Source organism: Seriola aureovittata, chromosome 8 (genome assembly GCF_021018895.1).
Source record: "Seriola aureovittata isolate HTS-2021-v1 ecotype China chromosome 8, ASM2101889v1, whole genome shotgun sequence".
Taxonomy (NCBI): domain Eukaryota; kingdom Metazoa; phylum Chordata; class Actinopteri; order Carangiformes; family Carangidae; genus Seriola; species Seriola aureovittata.
Window position 1 is genome coordinate 23,396,632 of NC_079371.1, and position 20,161 is coordinate 23,416,792.

The 20,161-nt window shown below is 39.6% G+C and overlaps 1 protein-coding gene across 1 annotated transcript in view; it reads right to left on the reverse strand.

Annotated features, from left to right (window-relative positions):
- Positions 1-20,161, reverse strand: part of il1rapl2 (interleukin 1 receptor accessory protein-like 2) — a 185,563-nt gene that overhangs the window by 133,602 nt on the left and 31,800 nt on the right. The window contains exons 2-3 of the mRNA XM_056383537.1: positions 18,017-18,186; positions 16,801-16,904 (exon numbers count right to left, since the gene is read on the reverse strand). Coding sequence (XP_056239512.1) covers positions 16,801-16,904; positions 18,017-18,073 — 161 coding nt within the window. The 5' untranslated portion in view covers positions 18,074-18,186. The remainder of the gene's footprint in view (positions 1-16,800; positions 16,905-18,016; positions 18,187-20,161) is intronic.

A 20,161-nucleotide genomic window follows, 5' to 3' on the forward strand; every position in this document is an offset into this window, starting at 1 on the left:
AGTTAATGTGTGTTTTTAAGATGTTGGTAGGCAGATTTTGTTGCCTTTGGACTGCAGGCTAGCTGTTTGTAGCTTTATTTTTAGCATGCAGACAGGAGAGTGGTATGTGTTACTCAACTTCAAAATGTCGAACTAGGCCTTAAACTTAATACGTATACTGTAGAGTAAATGAATGAAAGCGTTACAAATATACATGTGTGTAGACACTTTAATGCCCAAATGCCATATGTTGTGAAATCAACTCCGCTGATAGTTCTCTTAACGTGTGTCCTTTGCTGCTCTGTGCAGGACTTCTGTAACAAACATGCTTTACAAATAAGCTCTTGAGGGGTCTTGGCAATTTAATGCCAGTAAAATGCGTCCAGTGATGCTGCATCCTCAAATGAATGAGGTGAAAAAAGAGATTTAAAAGGTGAAACAAAAGATTTGTGGCTCCCATTCTGCATCTAATGTGAGTGGCTGACATTCATAACCCCTTTGTTATCAGCAAGTTTCTACATTAAACTCAAGTCTGGTGCACACACAGATGTACACACACACCCCAGCGCTTGTATGTGTGTGTTGTCTGTTGCATGTGGCTTGTTATTTTGTAACATCGTGAAAAAAGGGTAGAGTTGGTCACCTGTATTTGCATTTGAAGACATTTATGAGTAAAACATGGGATTTCACTCTTACCAGTATGTGCATATGGGTGTGTTCATGACTCCCTATGTGCAAGACACATGAGGAATGTGCTGCCAGGCTGAAACAGGTACCAGGTGTGAGCGAATACATCTTTCAGTACAACTGGAAACATAAGTGACTAATCAACTGAGAAAGCAACTGAAAAAAAATTAAAATGACATGACACTCTGTAAAATTATGACATTCAGAATGACATTCTGAAAAGTATGGTTTATGGTTATAAAATTATACAGAAACTTGTTTACTACAAATTATAACAGTCTACTGGTTGGATTAGTTTTCCTCCATTGTTGTAGCCCTCATCTCAGAAGTTCATGTTCAAGTTGAAAGCTGTTGGAGGCACACTGGCACATAGACAGCATATGTACTGAGGCTATAATGATTTTTTCATTGCTACACTCTGATCCTAATTTGTAGGGATTGCTGTGCATCTGTTACATGGTCCACTATCATTTCCAAAGTGTCCTCAAGGAATGCAGCACCACTCCTAAAACTCTAGGCACATTGCACTTTGGCTGACCGCTAATATTTCAGATTTGTGTCCTATTTGTGTGTGTGTGTGTGTGTGTGTGTGTGTATGTGTGTGTGTGTTTGTACTTGCTGCAGAGTGCTCTCCAAAAAACACAAATTCCAATTATCTAAGATGCAAAATGAGCGATAAATTAATCTCCAAATCAATTTATAATCCACCATATCCTCTCCGTCAATAAATCAAGCTCACCTTCCCTGCAATTACCCTCCTATGATCAGGGCAGGCTGCTGGAGGGTGCGTTGAATTATGGCGCTAATAGAGGGGGATGTATCCTGGCCAGCAGGCAGCGTGTTTATACCTGGATGGAGCTGCAGATTAATTTGACTATCAATCTAACTAACAGGCAGAGAGAGAGAGCGCGGACACCTGCGCCTGCTGAGACATTCACACACACAAGCACGTACACATTTCTGTGCATGCAAGTAACTGAACACCAGTGGTGGAACCCTCAGGGCATTCTATGCCTTCAGAGAAGGCTAAACACATCAGCATTTTAAATGTTACGTTTAATTGCTTTCATTTAATAATTATTTTCTTCTAATTCTAAATCTAGACTCATTTTCTATCAAGTTTGCTTCAGAAACGAAAAGTTACTTTCCTAAAACCATGAAAAGAGAGTTATCCAATCATCATCCAATTTTTTTTTTTTTTTTTTGCTGACGAGCCAGAGAAAATGTTAGCTGGCTCACTCATTGGATAGGACTTCATAATTGGAACAGAACGCCCTGAAGCCACCATAGCCACATGTGTTTGTTTAGAAAGTGGCAGGTGAATTAGCCAATCACATTTTGATAAATAGTGGGTGGGACCAAAAATCACTGCCCTAGGCCTTACCAAAGACCAGAGCTATCTTGCAGAGGTTTACCTTTTTCTGTCCAGGGGGTGAAGCTAGCAGAACAGCCACTTTAGTCAGTTAAACAGCAGTCACATCACAGATGACAAAGTGATAGGACAGTCTGCAATAGACAGTGGACACTTATAGACTGAAGGAATATAAATAATTTAGGAATAGATAGACAATCGGATTTCACAACCACTTCGACGGTAGGGAGTCACCACCGTTGAAGTGGTTTGCTGGTTTACGATGCTGGTAAATCTGAATGAATTATACTTTTGTACTCATGGTTTCTGTAAAATGAACTGAACAGTTGAAATGTAGGGAATCTATCTGAGCTGACAATGTGTAGAATGTCAATACTGACAAAAGTTTAAGCTTTTATAGCTTTATGCCTGTGGCACAGCGGTAATACTCATAGTTTGCCACTGCTGAACACAAATGCTTATATACAGTATATGGATGCATGTATTAGGCCAACAACAACAGGCTGTATGTTACATCAATAAGGTCACAAATGCTGCTTGTGCAGAGGTTTTTTCAGTGTTTAATTCAGGCATTTTACACCAAATGGCAGCAATGAATATGCTTTTATCAATGAATTTTAATTATACTATAAATGACTTGAGGTTTGTAAGCATTGCATTTACTATTTTTAAGTTACTGGAGACATTCATTCATTACAACAGTGGGTGCAACTCTGAGTCATTTTATTAAGATTACAAAAGTCTTTAGGTCCTTTTAAGTCTTTTTTGATTAAAAAACAACTAAATTGCTTCAAAATGAATTTGAACCTCATTAAAAAATAATTGCACTCTTTTGATAATTAAAGTTACTAAAGAGAATACACACACAAATCAAACAACACACACACACATACTCTCAGACATACATACTAGCCTGTGTCAACTCACTGACACATGAAAATTGTTCAAGGTAGCAACCATTCAACTTAATGTTTGAGCCATGTTGTGTCAGTGTTGCACTGTGCATGTGCATTTGTTGGGTATTGTATGTCTGTGTGTTGTGCATAAGCAAAGCTATCATTCATGCTCTCTTCCATTTTTGGCCAAGTGTTTTTATACTGTATAAAAGTGAAAGCATGAATGTGTGTGTGTGTGTGTGTGTGTGTGTGTGTGTGTGTGTGTGTGTGTGTTACATTTGAGTGCTAATATTCCTGTATGCATAAGGTCAGCAACCTCAGCCTCTGAGGAACAGATCAATATGTGCCACTACTGATAAGCAACAACCTAACATTTGTCTCAGTGGACAGCTTATACCAGAGTGATCACTTCATCTACACTCACTATGTACATACATTCTGTATACTGTATATCAGAAGAGAAACACAATGAAGGCATGTCGATCAGCTGGAAAAACAGGAACATAATGTTTGGTTTTTTGGTTTTCCCAGATTGATTTTTCTGTATAAAAACTGGTTGAACAACTAGACAAACACCAAACCAGTCTAGATGATCCTAAAACACACAACTAACTCCAATGTGCTGAAAAAGAGACGTATTACAACTTTCATAACTTATCATAAATGCTTTCACAGGCCTTTTTGGGGTCAGCAAAACTTGGAAAGCAAACTCTGCCACAGTATGGTATTCAATTCCACCTGTAGCCACCTATACTAAAAACTAACAGTATGCTATCCTGACCATAACATTAAATGGTCATGTCATTTACCATTAAACATTCATTAATGCTCTGAATCACTAAGAGCAGTTACAGTGACTTCAGAAAGTAGTCAGATCCTTCCACTTTATTGTGTTGTAGATTTAATAATTTTTGCTCATCAAGCTACACTTAGTTACCAATAATGACAAAATGGAAATAAAAAAACAATTATTGAAATATATAATTTATTGTGGCAGGTGTATCCTGTTTGCTTTAATTATCTTTGTGATGAATGTAGAAGTTGACTGGAGTCCACCTGTCGTAAACTGAACTGATTGGCCACAGGAGCGTTTCTAGAAGGAGACAGGGTCTGGGCTTGTGGGGCTGAGGTCAGTGTGGTCCCTGCTGTTCTGTCTGTGACACCACTGCCTAAATTTTATTTAATTTTACTGAATTGTATGACCACTGCAAACATGATATTTGATTTAAAATTTCATTTTGAATAGTAATGGACAATTGCTCTGGATAAACTGGACATCTGTAGGTAAGCTGAGAATTGTCAAACATATGGCACCAGTCTTTAATTGATACTTTACTTTTTTAATCTCTTTTTACATTTGTATATGACTGTTTGTGTCGTGCAAATAAAAGAAACCAGTAGCCTGATTTGAGTAGATAGAAGCGTTTCAATTCATTACGGGAATGCCAGGTGTTTCGACCATCTTCATTTCTCCAAATTGTTTTACCAACTCCCCAAGTGTCCTATATCCTTTTTAAATCAAGTCATAGAAATACAGAAATATGTAAAAACAATATGCAAGAATTAATAGTCTCTGTGTTCATGTTCACCCAAAGCAAAAAAGAGCTGTAAGACTCTATTGGCCCCTGTCTCCCTGCCACTTGCATGTGAATATATATAGATTTTTTTTTTTTTTTTTAGTAAACTGCACCATGTAAGCACATTGTAAACTAATACAACTAAGCAGGAAAGTAGTAGATTAGCATAGAATATTTTTTTACTCAAGACTCAAGATTAGGTCTCAAGATGAGGCAATATTGCAGGTACAAGGCCCCCATCATTTCAATGACTGTGTTTTAGTTTTGCATACACTATGATAAAACAAATTGCCATTAATTAAATTACCACAAATTGCCACACAGTGAATTCGGAGCCTTCCAGGCCTCCTGAGGATCTGGGATCCCGGGGCACTTGTCTACTTTGAAAAGTGGAAAATTGGAACATAATTAATGTTTGGCGTCAAATGGACAACTACCTATATTTATCCTTGGTTATGCATGAGTGAAGATGTAAAAAAAAACATGTAGTGACGGGTTTAGCTTGGGTTACACAGCATGAAAGCCAAATGCATCTGTGAAGAAAACTGTGTCTGGACTCACCTGGCCAAGGTGTGTGTGCGTGTGCGTGTGTGTGTGTGTGTGTGTGTGTGTGTGTGTTTGTGCATCATTTGTATGCAGTACTGAGTGTATTTACCCCAAGGCTTGTATTTAAAATTAAGTTGCTGTGCAGGCTTGGTCTTCTGTAAATTTATGCCTGTGTTGGATGGTTTAAGTTCATTTACTTATTCTTACATTTATGTGATTTATGTGCATATGTTTTTGTGTTGTAATGTGGACTCCACTGAACTTCAAAGCAGTTTGTTCATATCAATCAGAGTGAACATTGAGCTGCGTAGTGGTACACAAACTCAAAATGTTTGTCTTTTGCACATTTGACTGATTATGTCTCAACACTATAAATACATTTCCCAAAATCAGTAATTTCATTCGCATTGATTTAGCTCATTAATTGCAACAATGTCAGTCCCACACACAGAACTATAGTGTTAATTAAAGCTGTGTTAAATAGAAGGTAAAATACAATAAATAAAATCCTATAAATCATTAAGCTGATTGGCAACTTAAGACAGCATGCTGGGCTCTGCAGAAACTGAAATTAAAATAAAGACTTATTTGACTGATGGGTTTCAGCTCTGGTCTTTGGAACCCAGAGTACTGCTGGATTTCTGTCATACCTGCCACTATAGTGTTGCCTTTACCAAGTGTCCCAGGCATAAGTCATTCAAGGTTATATTACTGACACAAGTGAAGAGGGGCAATGTATACATATAGCTAGAACAGGATCATTTTGATGGTGCTATTTGCTGTTTGCATATGAAAAATCTTGCTGACCTCAGAGGCTCTTTGGCACGTTATTACTATTAAAGACACTACAGTGAACAGTATGGCACACTTAATTTTGACAGTGTTAATACAGCCTTTACCAAAGGGTTGATGCCTAAAAATGTCCAAAATATCCTCAGCATTTTGAAATAATAGCAAAAGCATCATAAAACAGTGCAGTATTACCAGAAGTCTCATCCGTATTGAACGATTCAGCACTTCAAAATTTGTGGGTTGCCCTTTATGTAGTGAGGTAGAAAGTAATGGTGTGGACGGGGGTGCAGTGCATCAGACTTTTGAGCAGGTTACCATAGGCTGCATCCTTTCACAGACCTTCAGTTGACATTTTCTTTTTTTTTTTTTATTAAGCATGACCACAATCTTTCTTCAACCTTAATCTTAAACTGAACCAAATCAATATCTTTCTTCCACTCTACTCTACTATTCTACTCTTTACCATGCTGTAGTAGCCACACCGATATTATACAAAGTGAGTATACCAGAGTTTTAGAGAATTGTCCAGAGGGTCAGGTATATTTAAACCTGTCCACTGAGGCTTGTTGGTGTCAGTCTTGTTTTTGGAGTGAGCTTAGCCTTCTCTTTGCCTTGTTGTTTAAGCATTTTATTACTGTTTAATACAAACCACTGAACAGTGTTGGCTCTCTGAATGCTGTCATTTCAAAGAATCAAGCCAAAACTGTAAGCAGCGATTGCAGTATTGGTTGTGGGCTCATGGCCTCTTCACCAAAGGGTTGATGGCCAGAAATACCTGGAGCATTCACAATTAATAATATAATTATAATTGCACAAAATAGTTGCAGAAGTACAAACTACTCAACAGTAGCAGAGAGTAAGGTCTCTAAAGACCAAGAATCAAAGTGGCACAGCAAGGAAATTAGTCCAAACATCACTTATTTTCCTCTGGGGCACTGAGAGGGATAAATGCTTCATCTGCATCTCTTGTCGATATACACCATCTCCCTCTGACTATCAGCTCACATAATTTTGCCATTTCTATGCTGATGATACCCAGCGCTATCTGTCCTTCCTGCCAGATGACCGTACTGTCTCCGCAGAGATCTCAGCATGCCTCATATGATGGAAAGCCACCCTCAACTCAATCTTCACCTCGCTCTCAACAACAACAAGTCTGCAAGAAATCTGTGCATTGTGACTGATGACCAACTAAGTTTCACTGAGCATACTATACCTGTCACTTGGTCGTGTAGCTTCTCACAATATAACATCAAAATGATCAGCTTTTATCTGATTGAGTAGGCTGCTCAACTTGTTAGACAAGTACTGATCATCTCTTCCCTTGACAACTGTAACACCCTTCTGTCAGGGCCGCCAGTGTGCACACTAAAACATCTGCAAATGGTCCAAAATGCTGCGGCACATCTGGTCTTCGACTGGCAAAAGCTCATGTAAAACCTTTCTGCTAACCTTGCGTTCAAGCCACTAATGCATGACACCCAACTACCTGAACTTTTTAATTGAGGTTTATTAACCTTCTCATCGATTATGTTTTACAAATGAATGACGACTTGACTTATTGTCACTGCGATGAAAGAACTTGATTCAGTAAGCTGAATCCCTCTCTGTCATGAAAGATGACCTGAAGACCTTCCTCTTCCAAAAGTACATACTCACCTGATATGCACTTTCTATCTATCTCTCTATTTCTTTATCAAAAAAACATGTCATTTCCTATGCACTTGTGACCCTTGAAACACTTGTGTTGTGGTGCTAATTCTTGAAGTTTTGGATTGTACCATTTCAGACAAATGAATAAATGTAAATTGTAAATGGTAAATGTAGAATACCACTGGGCCACAATCAGCGACCGAGCATTACAATTTTAAGCTAATTATATTCTACTTCAAGGGCTGATTCATATCTTCATTCAGGACACTTAAGGGCTGTGGATGTTGTGAGGATCAAACTACCACTTTGGCTTTATGGAGCAGTCTTTCAGACACAAGACCTCTCTGACACACAGGTTGCTTGGTTTTCACACTTCCTCCTCTGCCCTCCTTTCTCCTCTGTCGTTGTCCTTTCCTCCATATCTCCACCAAGTCAGATCACATTTCAGAACACCTTAAAACCCCTTGAACATCAAAGTGTCAGAAGCAAGGCCTCCTTTTCTTCTTTTTTCTCTCTTTTTTTTTTTTTTCAAAAGACTGAGGGGCAGCAGGCATTGGCTCAAGTTGGCATGCACTGGCACATGTTGGCCTACATTGGCAAGAGCGTGGTACCGACTCTGGCTGCCAAGTCATAGAGGACTGCCAAAGAAACTTCAAATGACTGCTCTCTCCTTCTCTGCTCCTATTCCACTCTCTCATACTCTCTGTTTTACTCTCTTACTGCCATTGTCAGTTTCTCTTCCACTCTCTTTCTCTCTCTCTTTGTCTCTTCTTCTTTCCACTTGCTGTCTTTATCTCCTGCTCCCAGTCTGTTAATCTGATGAAGAGAAAGGTTAACAGTTGGCTGGCATTAGAAAACACCCTTGTGACAACTATGTGAGCGTTTCTTGTGTGAGAGTGTCCACAGAGAGTAGATTTATCCTCTAATGCAAAGAGAGACAGGTGGTTCGGCTTACTAGAAATACCACAGGGGAATAGCTGAGAGTGAAACAGAGGGGTATACACAGAAATAATGGGAAATGAGAATTCAGTCTTTCATTTGACTTCATCAACAACCGTAAATAGGTGGCACTGCTTCATGTAATGTGAGGTGAAATAATGATGTTGAAATTTCAGTAGATAAACTGCAGTTTATTTTGTATAGCCAACTACCCCATTATCCATCAAGCCGTCTATAAAGAATTTGTCATACCTAAGCAGTAAACTGGCTGGTTGTCAGTTATTTCAAAAATTACTCATATGAGCGTTTTCTGACCTGCTATCTTTATAGTTAAGGTTCGGTTATGTTTAGGCAATTAAAACTACTTGGTGAAGGGTTTGACAAAGATTGTAGCCATGATTAAGAGAAATCAAGACTGACTGATGGTCGGAGACATGAAGGAATCTGTGACCCCGGCCATCCACCCTAAACTCCTCTCGTAGGGGTTTTACAAAAAGGTATAAAATATGGTCCACTACTTAGGCCTTTGCTTTAGAGAAGGCAATTATTATTCATACAAGAACAAAAAGTTTCACGTCACTCTGGATCCCGCCATGGAAAATATGGGTAAGGTTCCTGAGTTCCTGAAATGGTTCCTGAGCCCCTGGAAAAGTCCCTGGGCCATTTTAAAACATTTTAACAAACACTTGATGTTGTTGTTTTTCTGATGGTGACAGTCTTACCGCCAACCCAGTCAATGAGCCAGACAGTCAAGCAGCCAGTAAACCTGCTTCATAAACACAGCTGAGATGGCCAGCCAAACCAACCAGCCCAACAACCAATCAAACAGTTAACCATGTAGTCAAACAGCCAGACACCTATCCACCTCAACACCCATTCCACCATGGGTGCTGCCACCCTGCCAACAAACCAACCAGCTACCCACCCTACAAAGCTAATCATCCTGCCAAAATGTTACCAAATGAAACAACCACCGCCCAATCGACCAGCCAGCCAATCATTTCACAGACCCACTATCCCAGAGGGCCAGCCAGTCACTCATTTTCCCACACAGAAAACAAGTTATATCTCCATCTAATACAATGTGTTGAAGTGAAGGCAAAGCCAGAGGCATGAAATCTCTCATCTCACGCTACCTTGTTCACAATCTAACACTCATTATTTTGTTCTCTCAGAGTCCTTCTCTCTATCACTTTGTCCTCTGTCTTTCACATTCTTTGTCCTCTTCTGTGTGTGTGTATCTGTGTGTTTGTGTGTGTGTGCGTGTGTGTGTGTGTTTGTGTGTGTGTGTCTACTTTTTGATTCCTTTTCTACCCAACTCTCACAAAAAGTGGAGTGTTGCAGGATAGAGGTTTGGTGCAAACTCTTTCTCGCAGCGTTACAGCCTCAAAAGTAAACTGAGACCTCTCACTGTGTGTATCAATTTCTTTCTAAGTGATATGTGTGTGTGTGTGTGTAGTTGTACTGGTGTCCTAATCATAGTGGGTGTATAGAGGGTCTTGGGCAGTCGCAGCATGCCCTCTCCCCCTACTGAGGTCCTTATACCTGTAGAGAAAATGGATTTTTGCTTTTCTTTTCTCCTCTACTCATTCCTCCATCTCTCTCTACCTTTCCCTCCTTATGTGCAATGCAGTGTTCTCTGGAGCCTCCCTCTGTTTTTCTCTCCATCTATTTACCCTTTCTCCCCATCCCTCCAATTTAACTACTTTCTCCTTGAGTCTCTCTTTACCCCCTCCTTTCTTTTCCTCTCTTTCCCACCCACCTGCTTTCATTTCTTTTCACCTTATCCCTGTGCACATCTCTCTTTTTCTGTGCCCCGTGTCTCACACAATGTTATTTTCCACTTATGGTCTCTCGAGAAGGAATGTCACTCCACCTTTAATGCTTGTTCACCTTTGGTTTTATAATGGTCTCTCCAGGTTGTACTCCCTTTCCAGCTCATACAAACCCACAAACTACAATAGACACAGGGGATCTTCAGTGTTTTCAAAATCAACAGGCAAACAGACAGCTCCCCACATTACATATAAAATGAAGCATGTTACAACTGCAGGGGTGGGGAGGGCAGCAATATTCCCTGGAGCATGTTATCCCACAGAAAATCATTGAAAGAAGATGAAAGACTAATTTTTACATCTACTACACAAAAATAAACAAGCCAGAATGGTTTAACCAATGTTTTCCATTAAAAATCATCCAAGATCATTATGTTTTAAAAGAAGACAAGCTGTGATTGGAGCCTGCTCCATTATATGATCATCAGGTTGTGAACACTGTGTTAGCAAACAATTGCTTATTTACACATCCACCAGTCATGGAGCGACATCAGCATTCAGTTGGAGTTGTGTTTGTGGCCACTCGATAAATGTAAGTCCAATATCCACTCTGCTTTTGCTCTGTTTTGGTCTCTACCAACTCCTGAGGGAAATGTCTGGCTCTTTAGCTGTTAAATACTACACTATGTTCACCAGCTAGGTTTTTAAAGCCTTTACTTTACTGCCTGCTGTGGCCAAAAATTGAGAGTTATTTCTGTAAGTACAACTACAACAATTTTGTGTCTATTTTTTCTATCTCCATTTTTCAGGATTGTAGCTAGATTGATAGTCGGCTATGTAGGAAGATGATGCTCCCACTCAATTAACCTCTGATTGATTGATTCTTCCTCTAACTGGGAGAAACAGTTGTCAATAAGCATAGCACCACATTTGAATCACTAAACAAACTGGATGTGTTGGCAGTTGTCTGAAACCAGGTTTCAGATTTTTGTCTAGGAAATAGAAATCTATAAACAGCATCAAATGTGTTGATGTTTTTGAACAGCTCTCAACACCAGTTAAGTTCACCAAAGACACAGCGGCTTATATTTTTCTTTTATTTAGACTGATTTTCTTGGTTACAACAAAGTGAAGGCAGGATATGTGAGTGCTTCAGGCATTTGGCGGTGACCTCAGAGAGAGAAGGACATATCATTTACCAGCAGCTACAAAACTTGGGGCAGACCCAGGATGTGGTGCATGAATCAAAGAAGCTTGGGTCTTTTTGTAGATGTCACAAAAAGGTCCACTAATCATTGTGCCTTGAGCCAACTGAGTTCTATCATGTATCCGAGAGTTCAACTTAAGATTTTTCACCCTAGAAACACGATGAAAAAAACAAGTAGTTCTCATGATAGTTTGTTTTCCTTCATAGCAATAGCTCTTGTGTGAACTCATGAGAGGATCCTATCGCATTTCGACAGGCAGGAATGTTTGGACACAACAGCAAAGAAAGAAGTGACCCTGCTGTAAACTTGCCTGACACCACACCGGCATTCAAAAACATCAGTTCCCAATCAGCAGAAGTTCCTCATTCTTTCAATGCAGCTTTGTTTCTTGGACTTAGTTGAGGTCATACACATTGAAAAGCCTATAATAATGGAATTTGTGGACAAACACACTGAATTAAACCAAGAGGGAAGCCAGAGAGGGACAAAGTAAGGACAAAGCAATAAAAATAAGTAAAAAAGGAAACTAGAGAAGGAGTAGAAAAGAAAGGTCTGTAAAAAAAAAGCTCATCATTTTCCCCTTGGCCCTGTCTGTCACAGTTTGTTAATTTACTAGAGAAGATATAGACATCTCAGCACACACACATCTATCACCCTGACAAGGAAAAGGCGTGGACAGGTGGACTGATGGACTGATGGATGGATGGATGGATGGACAGAGTAACAGGGTAAGTGAATGCACAGCAGAGGATGGAGACTAATATCCTGTAAATGGCTTTCACATTGGCAAAAATAATTAAATGAATTAATAAAAACTTTCCTCATAACAAACTGTGTCAGTGTCTGTTTTCTTCCTGTGATATGGAACATTTTCCAAGAATGACTTTGCAAATCGAGCAGTTAAATACAAAAACAACCTTTCGTGTTGAGCTCCAAAAAGCTCTCAGTCATTCTAGTTTGTTTTCTACACGCTACAAAGACGTTGTTTGGAAACCCGTCTATCAACCTAGAAATTACACTTCAAAATGTAATCACTGGCTGGATTATGTTCAGAGACAATGATTTTTTTCTTTTTGAATGAAAGATGTTATGGCCCGGCTCTGAGACCCTAGCAAATAAGGGAAGACACGCATGGATTTAACTAAAACAAATGAGTTTTATTTAACAGAAATTAGTTTTTGCCTAACTAAGATAAGGCTGGCAGATCGAACTAGCACTGTACTAACAAAATAAATACTAAATTCATTAATCAGAAAGAAAATTAAAACTCTAACTGAAGACAACGTGGTGCAGGGGACGAAGGAGCCTCCAGAGTGCCAGGCTTTTATAACAATAATTATAATATACTTTTATAATCTACGTGGAGGACAGTGGCCAGCTGCCTCCGCTCTCCTGAAAGCCTCCAGCTCCACGCAAGTGTTAGATTTATTAATGGCACCAGAGTCACCAGAAGGTGGTCGGGGTAGATGGTGGTACAAGGCACACGACTGTCACACCAGAGACCGTGGTGCACATCCTGAGAGCTGTGTGAGGGTTTTGGCCACAAAAACAAAGGTTAAGGTTAGGGAAAGTTATTTAACTTTTTTCTGTATTAAACCAGAGCATGATCTTCCCTATAACCTTCGCCAAGTGCTGAGAGTGTCTAAACATAACCACAACAAAACATATTTGCTGTTGCAGTTTAGTTGTATAGAAATGTCATTTTACGGAGACAGGGTTGTGCCTGTGTAAGAACAGTGACACAGTGAGACAGATTTAAGATACCTGCTTTCTTGACATTGTTGTTTCACTATCCAATATATGTAATTCACTGTTACTGAGGAAAACCATTTTTAGTCATTTGCAAAATGCGTAAGCAGTTTGAGTGTCAAACTGAAGCATCACACCAATTCCTGTACACTTGACATCTTGGAGAGGAGATTCACCGTCAGGCCTTGGCAGTATATGGAGATAAATGAAATATCAAGCTGCACTTGGTAACATTTTTATAACAGATTACACCCATTTTATCTATCTCAGGCGGATTGAGGCTGCAACTGAGATTAATCTGATGTTTTTTTATTGTCCCTGCATAAACCTGACTTCACTTGATGCCAGTCACAACTGAGTGTCAGGTGGAATTGTGAAATTAATCCAGAAAAAAAGTGACTTTTATCTTTATTAAATTTATTTTAAATTATTATTAAAATATGGCATTTTCCTTACGATAGCAACAACAATATGCATCAGACCGAGGGCAATGAATACATTTAACAGTATATTCTCCCTGTGGCTTTGTCTGTGCATTGTAACACATTCTAGATACAGGCTTCTAGTAATATAATATGATCCAGTTGGTAGCTCTCCACTTGGATAGGAGGTGCAGTGCCTCTACATGTGTGTGTGTGTGTGTGTGTGTGTGTGTGTGTGTGTGTGTGTGTGTGTGTGTGTGTGTGTGTTAATAAGAGACCCTGAGACAATGACAGACACCAAGCCCTGATTAGGTTGTCATGCTGAGAGAACGAGGGAAAGACAGAAAGAGAGAGAGAGGGAGAGAGAGCCTATTAAGGAGGATAGGTGTCAAGCTCTTACAGGAAAAGGAGGTGGGATGAGAGCAGAGGAGGGGGACGGGGAGGGAGATGAAGGGGGGTGAATCGGGTGCAGCCAGGGAGAAACAGGAGGAGAGGGAGAGAGGGAGAGAGAGAGAGAGAGAGAGGGAGAGAGAGAGAGAGAGAGGGAGAGAGAGCAGGAGTAAGCTGCAACAGGAGCAGGATGCAGAGAGAAGAAAAACAGGAGTTGAAGCAGGAGGGGAAGTACAGGGATGGAGGCAGCTGGTGAGCTGAAGAGAGAGCAGATCAGGTGTGGGAGAAGACGAAGGAGTAGGTGGGAGAGGGTGATGGGGGAAAGGTGCAAAGCAAAGGGAAAGAAACAGGAGAGAGAGAAGGTGCTGAAGGTATCAGATGCAGGGAAGGAAGACGATCAGTATCAAGTGGAGATATGATACAGTGACTCATGGCACAAGGCAGAAAGAAAAATTCTGGTTTATCACAATTTGGATCTTACTTTCATAGTTTTGGCCCTTATTCCTTTCAGTTATAACAACGTACTACATCTCTCCAATAGTAACTGGTGAGATGTTTGAACATCACTACAACAGAGGGTGTTTGAGCAGGAAACAGAAGGGGCCAGACGATCAGACAGGCTGTAAACAACCCATAAATAAACCACTACACGTAGATATAAAACCAACAGCAGATGCACCAGAGATGTTATACGAGAAGACTGTGTGCTCAGAAGTAATGTATGTTTGAGTAATAATTGTACCGTTTTGCTTTCTCTTCCTGTAATAAAATAATAATCTGTGGGCTGCATGATTTGTATGATTTCAAGGATCTTGTGACTGCTTGTGCGGCTGGACTCCGTTTGAGCGATGCTGTTATGTTCACACGTCTCAGCCACAGGACCGTGCTATTTCATTTCATGATCGCTGAATAATTCTCGGTTCTGACTGGCTGGCAGGTGAGCACAGTATAATGGCGGCTGATTTGGAATCAAACTATATTTTCCCTCTTGTAGGGTGCTTCTTTGCTTCTGTATCAATCTATCATTTCAATTATAGTGGAGTCCCAACTCTTTGGGCATTATCCCTGATATAGCAGATAGTGAAGACTTAATTCATTTAATTCATTTGAGCATGAACATAATTGTTGACCTTAGGAAGGGTCGTAATGAAAAAAAAAACAAAAAAAAAACACCTCTAGCCTTTTAAAAGCTTTCAAATCTCATGACCTTCACCAGCAGAGCTTACTGAGTTGTCATTAAATATTGTGTTCATATTGTCGGACATATTGTTTAATATATAAGCACTGAAGTTCTATAACTAGATCACATGATGAAGGGTGTGGCAATTATTATTACTGATTAAGAGTTTCATTCTGAGAGACATCAGTGCTGTGAGTTCCACTGGTTAATGATGATTTCTAATTCTTAGTTCAGTCTATCAATTGTGATAAAATTATGTCCATTCTGAGTTTTGTTCATGCTAACTTTGCACTCGCCAGCTTCGATCCAGACGATGCACAAACACACTCAGACTCAGCGCAAACAGAGCAAGACTCTTATATAACCAGATTAAACAGTTTTACACAACTCATTTCAAATGCTTGTCTTTGAGTCTGATCAGTATTAAAGATTGACCAGGACATAAATTAACGATAAAATCTCAAATTTCTCTTTTAGATTATTTTTGACATTAAAATAACAGTTATAATAAGAGGGTTACTCAAAAGTAAAAATGAAGATGACCTCTTCTCTAAGGGAACTGGCTGACCACGAGCCAAATCTTTACTTTTTTACAGGTTTGCAAGAGGGAAAAATTTCATTTGGTTCATTCATCATGTACACACACACACACGCACCGTCTACTTGCAGGTAAACAAGACTGTAAGCGCTGTTCTGCCCCCCCCAACCACCAACACTGTGGTATCAACTAACACAGACTCACAGGCTCATCCCTAAAGGAGCACACAGGACTTTTCAATTTACCAAACTGGCGGCAAACATACGCACAATCACAAGCACACACAGAGACACACACGCATTTACCTGCAATACCTAGAAAACAAGAGAAAGGCTTTGATATTATGAACAGACCTCAGCAGGCGTAATAAAGTAATGACACAATGTCTTTTTGAACATTAACTCTCTGTGGGCACCCTACATTCATATGAATCTGAAAAATGTTGATGATAAAATAGTAATATTTTTGAAATACCAGCCATTTGTCTGTTGAAATATTGATTACTGAGGGAGCATTTTCTTTTTACACAAAGTGGATACCGAGCACTTTTGAATAAAACCTCACATTCCTTTTATTCAAACGCCAAAAACACTTCTGCTTTTCTCCCATGCAATGTAAATGGGCCCCCTGGGTCGAGACAGAGCACACAGAGTCAGAAATCTATTCCAAGGTTGCCCCCATGATGAAATCAACAATACCGAGGCAACTCCAGGAGCACTGCTGTCGGCCAGAGTCGGGCCAAAAATATTTTGTTTGCATGTTGGTAAACTTGTTACAGTTTTTATTTAGTTTTATGAAGCCAGAGTGCCGGTGCTGGAAGTGCAACTCTAAAATAAAGTCTGTGTTTTGTTCAGTGTACTTTGACCTAGCTCCCATCTCTGGAGAGCAGCAGGGTTTATGTGATATTCACAAAGTGTTATCAACAATGCACCCAGCTGGACCAGAAATAATCCTGCATCGAGCTTCCTTAGAGAATCTAGGTTGTACCCAAACCCTGTTGTTAGTCATTTTACTTCAGGGTTGATTCATGGCAGGACCAAATTAGTGATTAAAACGAACCCACAAGTGCCCTATTTGTAGTTTTGTGCAAAGATTACCTTAAAACACAGGTGTAGAATCCATTGTCTTCCATTTCAGCAGATCGGAACCAGATGGAGTCGTCTTCTTTACTCAGCCTGTGGCCTGAGAAAATGATGGGCTCCTATAGGACGTAATGCAAAAATTACACAGCAGATTAAACCACATTTGCATATAATATTCACATACAGCACCAGTCAAAAGTTTGGACACACTTTCCCATTCAAGTGAATGGGAAAGTAAAAGCGTAAACTTTTGACAGGTGCTGTATATATAGTATGTACATGTATACACAGTGGGTTATATAATTCACAATGCTGGTAAAAGGGGGACAACTTTTTATTGCAGCACATGGGACCACTGTATGATTTATCAGTCCTCTAGTTTCTGCACATTAGCTATTACTCAGCCAGACACAAATGAGTGCAAAGTAAGTAAAGACAGTTATAAGATGATAAACCAGCAAACAGACTACTGTACCTTCATGTTTAAAAACCTGGTGAGAAACCAACTGGCTGTACTGAATGACACTGACAGATTCAAGAAAACAAAGTTCAAATGAACGTGCAGAGCTGCCATTTTATGTTCTGTTTAGTTTATATTTGATATGATTTAAAGTCATGATATAATCTAAATTCCAATGTAGAGTCCCATGAAGCTTGCATTTATTTTCAAATCAAAGTAGCACATCTTCTCTGAGGCTTCTGTTGACTAGGCATCTCAAACTGGAAACAAGTTAATTTATACATTTTTAAGCCATAAAGGTTTAATATCTGGAAAGTGTTTTTACAGAATTTACAAAAGCTATTAATAGATACCATCGTCCCAAAATATGGACTACAGGTGGAGCTGAGTAGGTGGGAATGCACAACAAGGAAGTTAAATGAAGTAGAGGGAAAACACTCTCTGGTTCACGCCCCAGGTGAATCAAATGAATACGTCCAAATGTATATAGTTAGTTAATAGAATTTGTTTCAGGAGGAATATGTCAACTTTTTAAAAACCTTTTAGACAGGGTTGTAGACTAAAATAATAATAACAAAAAAAATAAAAAAAAAACAATTAAAAACTTGACTTTTTGCTAATTAAAATATGAAACAATTTAAAAAAGAAAAAGTTTAATTAAATGTTTGTCCTACGATGCCCACCTAAAAATAGATTTATGTTAATTCATTACTGTCAGTCCTGGACATCCATACATACTGACCTAATCAGATATAATTCACAGTGTCTTACCTCTGCATCTCCTTTGTTCTTGTACCAGATGAGGCGCAGCTTGGCGTTGGTGGCCATGGTGTAGTTTGTTCTGATGTAGCTGTAGAACAAGGCACATTTGACCCGGACGGGTTCGCCTGCCAAAACATGGTACTCCTTCAGATCCACTGACCAGTCTATACATCCATCCACTGTGAGGAGGAAGGAAACAGACAGAAAAAATATGATGGAGGTTAGAAACTCAAATAGGTTAGGAATTGAAAACATCATCAAAAACACTTACGTAAGACTTTATATAAGATATAAAACTATTTTTTATACTGTAAAGAAAAAATGCTTGACAGGGAGAAAGAATTATAGAGAGGGTATGAGAGAGAAAATGAAAGAGGAAGAGTGTGATGGACAGGAAGTGCATTTTATCTTGTTTCTTTGGCAATAGAGTTCTTTACTTTCAAGGCAATAAAAGATTGAATATGAATTTGAGAGTGTGTTTGTGCTTTCTGGGCAGGGGACAATAAAGAAGATTAAAAGTGATACAGAGGCAAAATGTTTTCATATATGTTGTAGACATAAACGGGAATGACAGATCTAAAAGGCGCTCGTATGAGCTGCTCGTCTCGATTCATCTTCTTTCTTTTAATGCCATTCTTACAACCCCGTTTTTGCCTTTTCAATTATGAATATATCGCTTTCCCCTCTGTACACAGCATGAAACTGAAGGAGAGAAAAAGAGTGGTAATTGCAGAAAAAGCGAGAGAGGCGCAATAGTAGAGATTCAGAGAAATAAAAGAAGATGAAGAGGTCAAGACCAAATGAAAAGAGAGAGAAGAGGAGGAGGAATTATGTGGCGGGGATATCAGGGTGAGAGCAGGTCAACTGGAACGAACAGAAAACAAGTTGTAGATGAAAGACAAGCAGGAGCTGGTGAGACATAGAGGTCAGGACGGAAAATGACAAGGAGCTCGCCCCAAATGGACTTCCACCCTCCCTCCTCCTAGACATACTCTCCCTCTCCTTCCCGTTTTTTCTTTCCCTTTGTCTCTTTTTCCTCCAGCTTCGTATTTTCCTCGTGGTCTGGGGCTCACACAGATGTGCTGTGTTCTAACTGCAGTCCGCAAGCACTTGCCACAAGGCCTTCCCTCTGAATTACAGCCTCTGCCTTGAAGCAATAAAGTCTGTGGGTTTGTCATCTCCCCCAAAAATACCTCCTCCACCTCACATCCTTATTATTATTTTCTTTTTGCTTATTTATTATGCACTACTGGCAATAACCACTGTGTGGATTAGGGATGTAAATAAACACAAATACATTATTTGGATATGAACAAATAATGTTCTCTGAACAGAAATGAAAGGCGTCTGAATTTTGTTGTAATATTCATCTTCTTTCCCCCGGCGCCTGATTGACACAATTTACCACAAACGTCACACCATGTGAGTCATGGTCATAACTCAGTCAAATGGAAATACAAACCGCTAACTCACAGCTGTGTCAGGATCTCAGATGAATCCCAATAAATCACGTAAAAATCAAATGGTATAAAAAGCTGCTGCTGAGGACTCGAGACTTTCTTGACTAACAGTGATTAAAGACTTGACCTTGACTTGGGATTCACCACCTGAGACAGAAGACCCGAAAACACTTGATGACAACTAGCATTTCTGTAAATATCGAGAAGTGACGTTTTGTTTTTGAAACATGATCCGGTGCAATGCAAACAAACCTGGCAACCTACTCGGACGCAGCAGACAGACGCCCACACAAGAGGCAGCTGTCATGGATGGACTGCTTTTGTAGTCTCATTGAACACTTATCGCTTTACACTACAAACCACATTCACACACACATTCATACACTGATGGAACAGCCATCAGGAGCCCTCCCGAGGACACTTCAACAGCAGCTGGGGATTGAACCACCGACCTTCTGATTAGTGGACAACCTGCTCTATCTGAGCTGCAGCAGAGGGGCTTGTCCAAAAAAAAAAAAAAAAAAAAGAAAAAAAAAGAAAGTTGGATTCAAGGACTATGTATCAATTATGGCAGTAAGAAGAGAACAGTGGTATGACACCACCACCAAAACATCCAGCTTCATCCGTCACTACAAAACCCACAAAGCAAGGTGCTGAATATAAAACTCAACTTTTCATGACGGTGTCCTTAAAC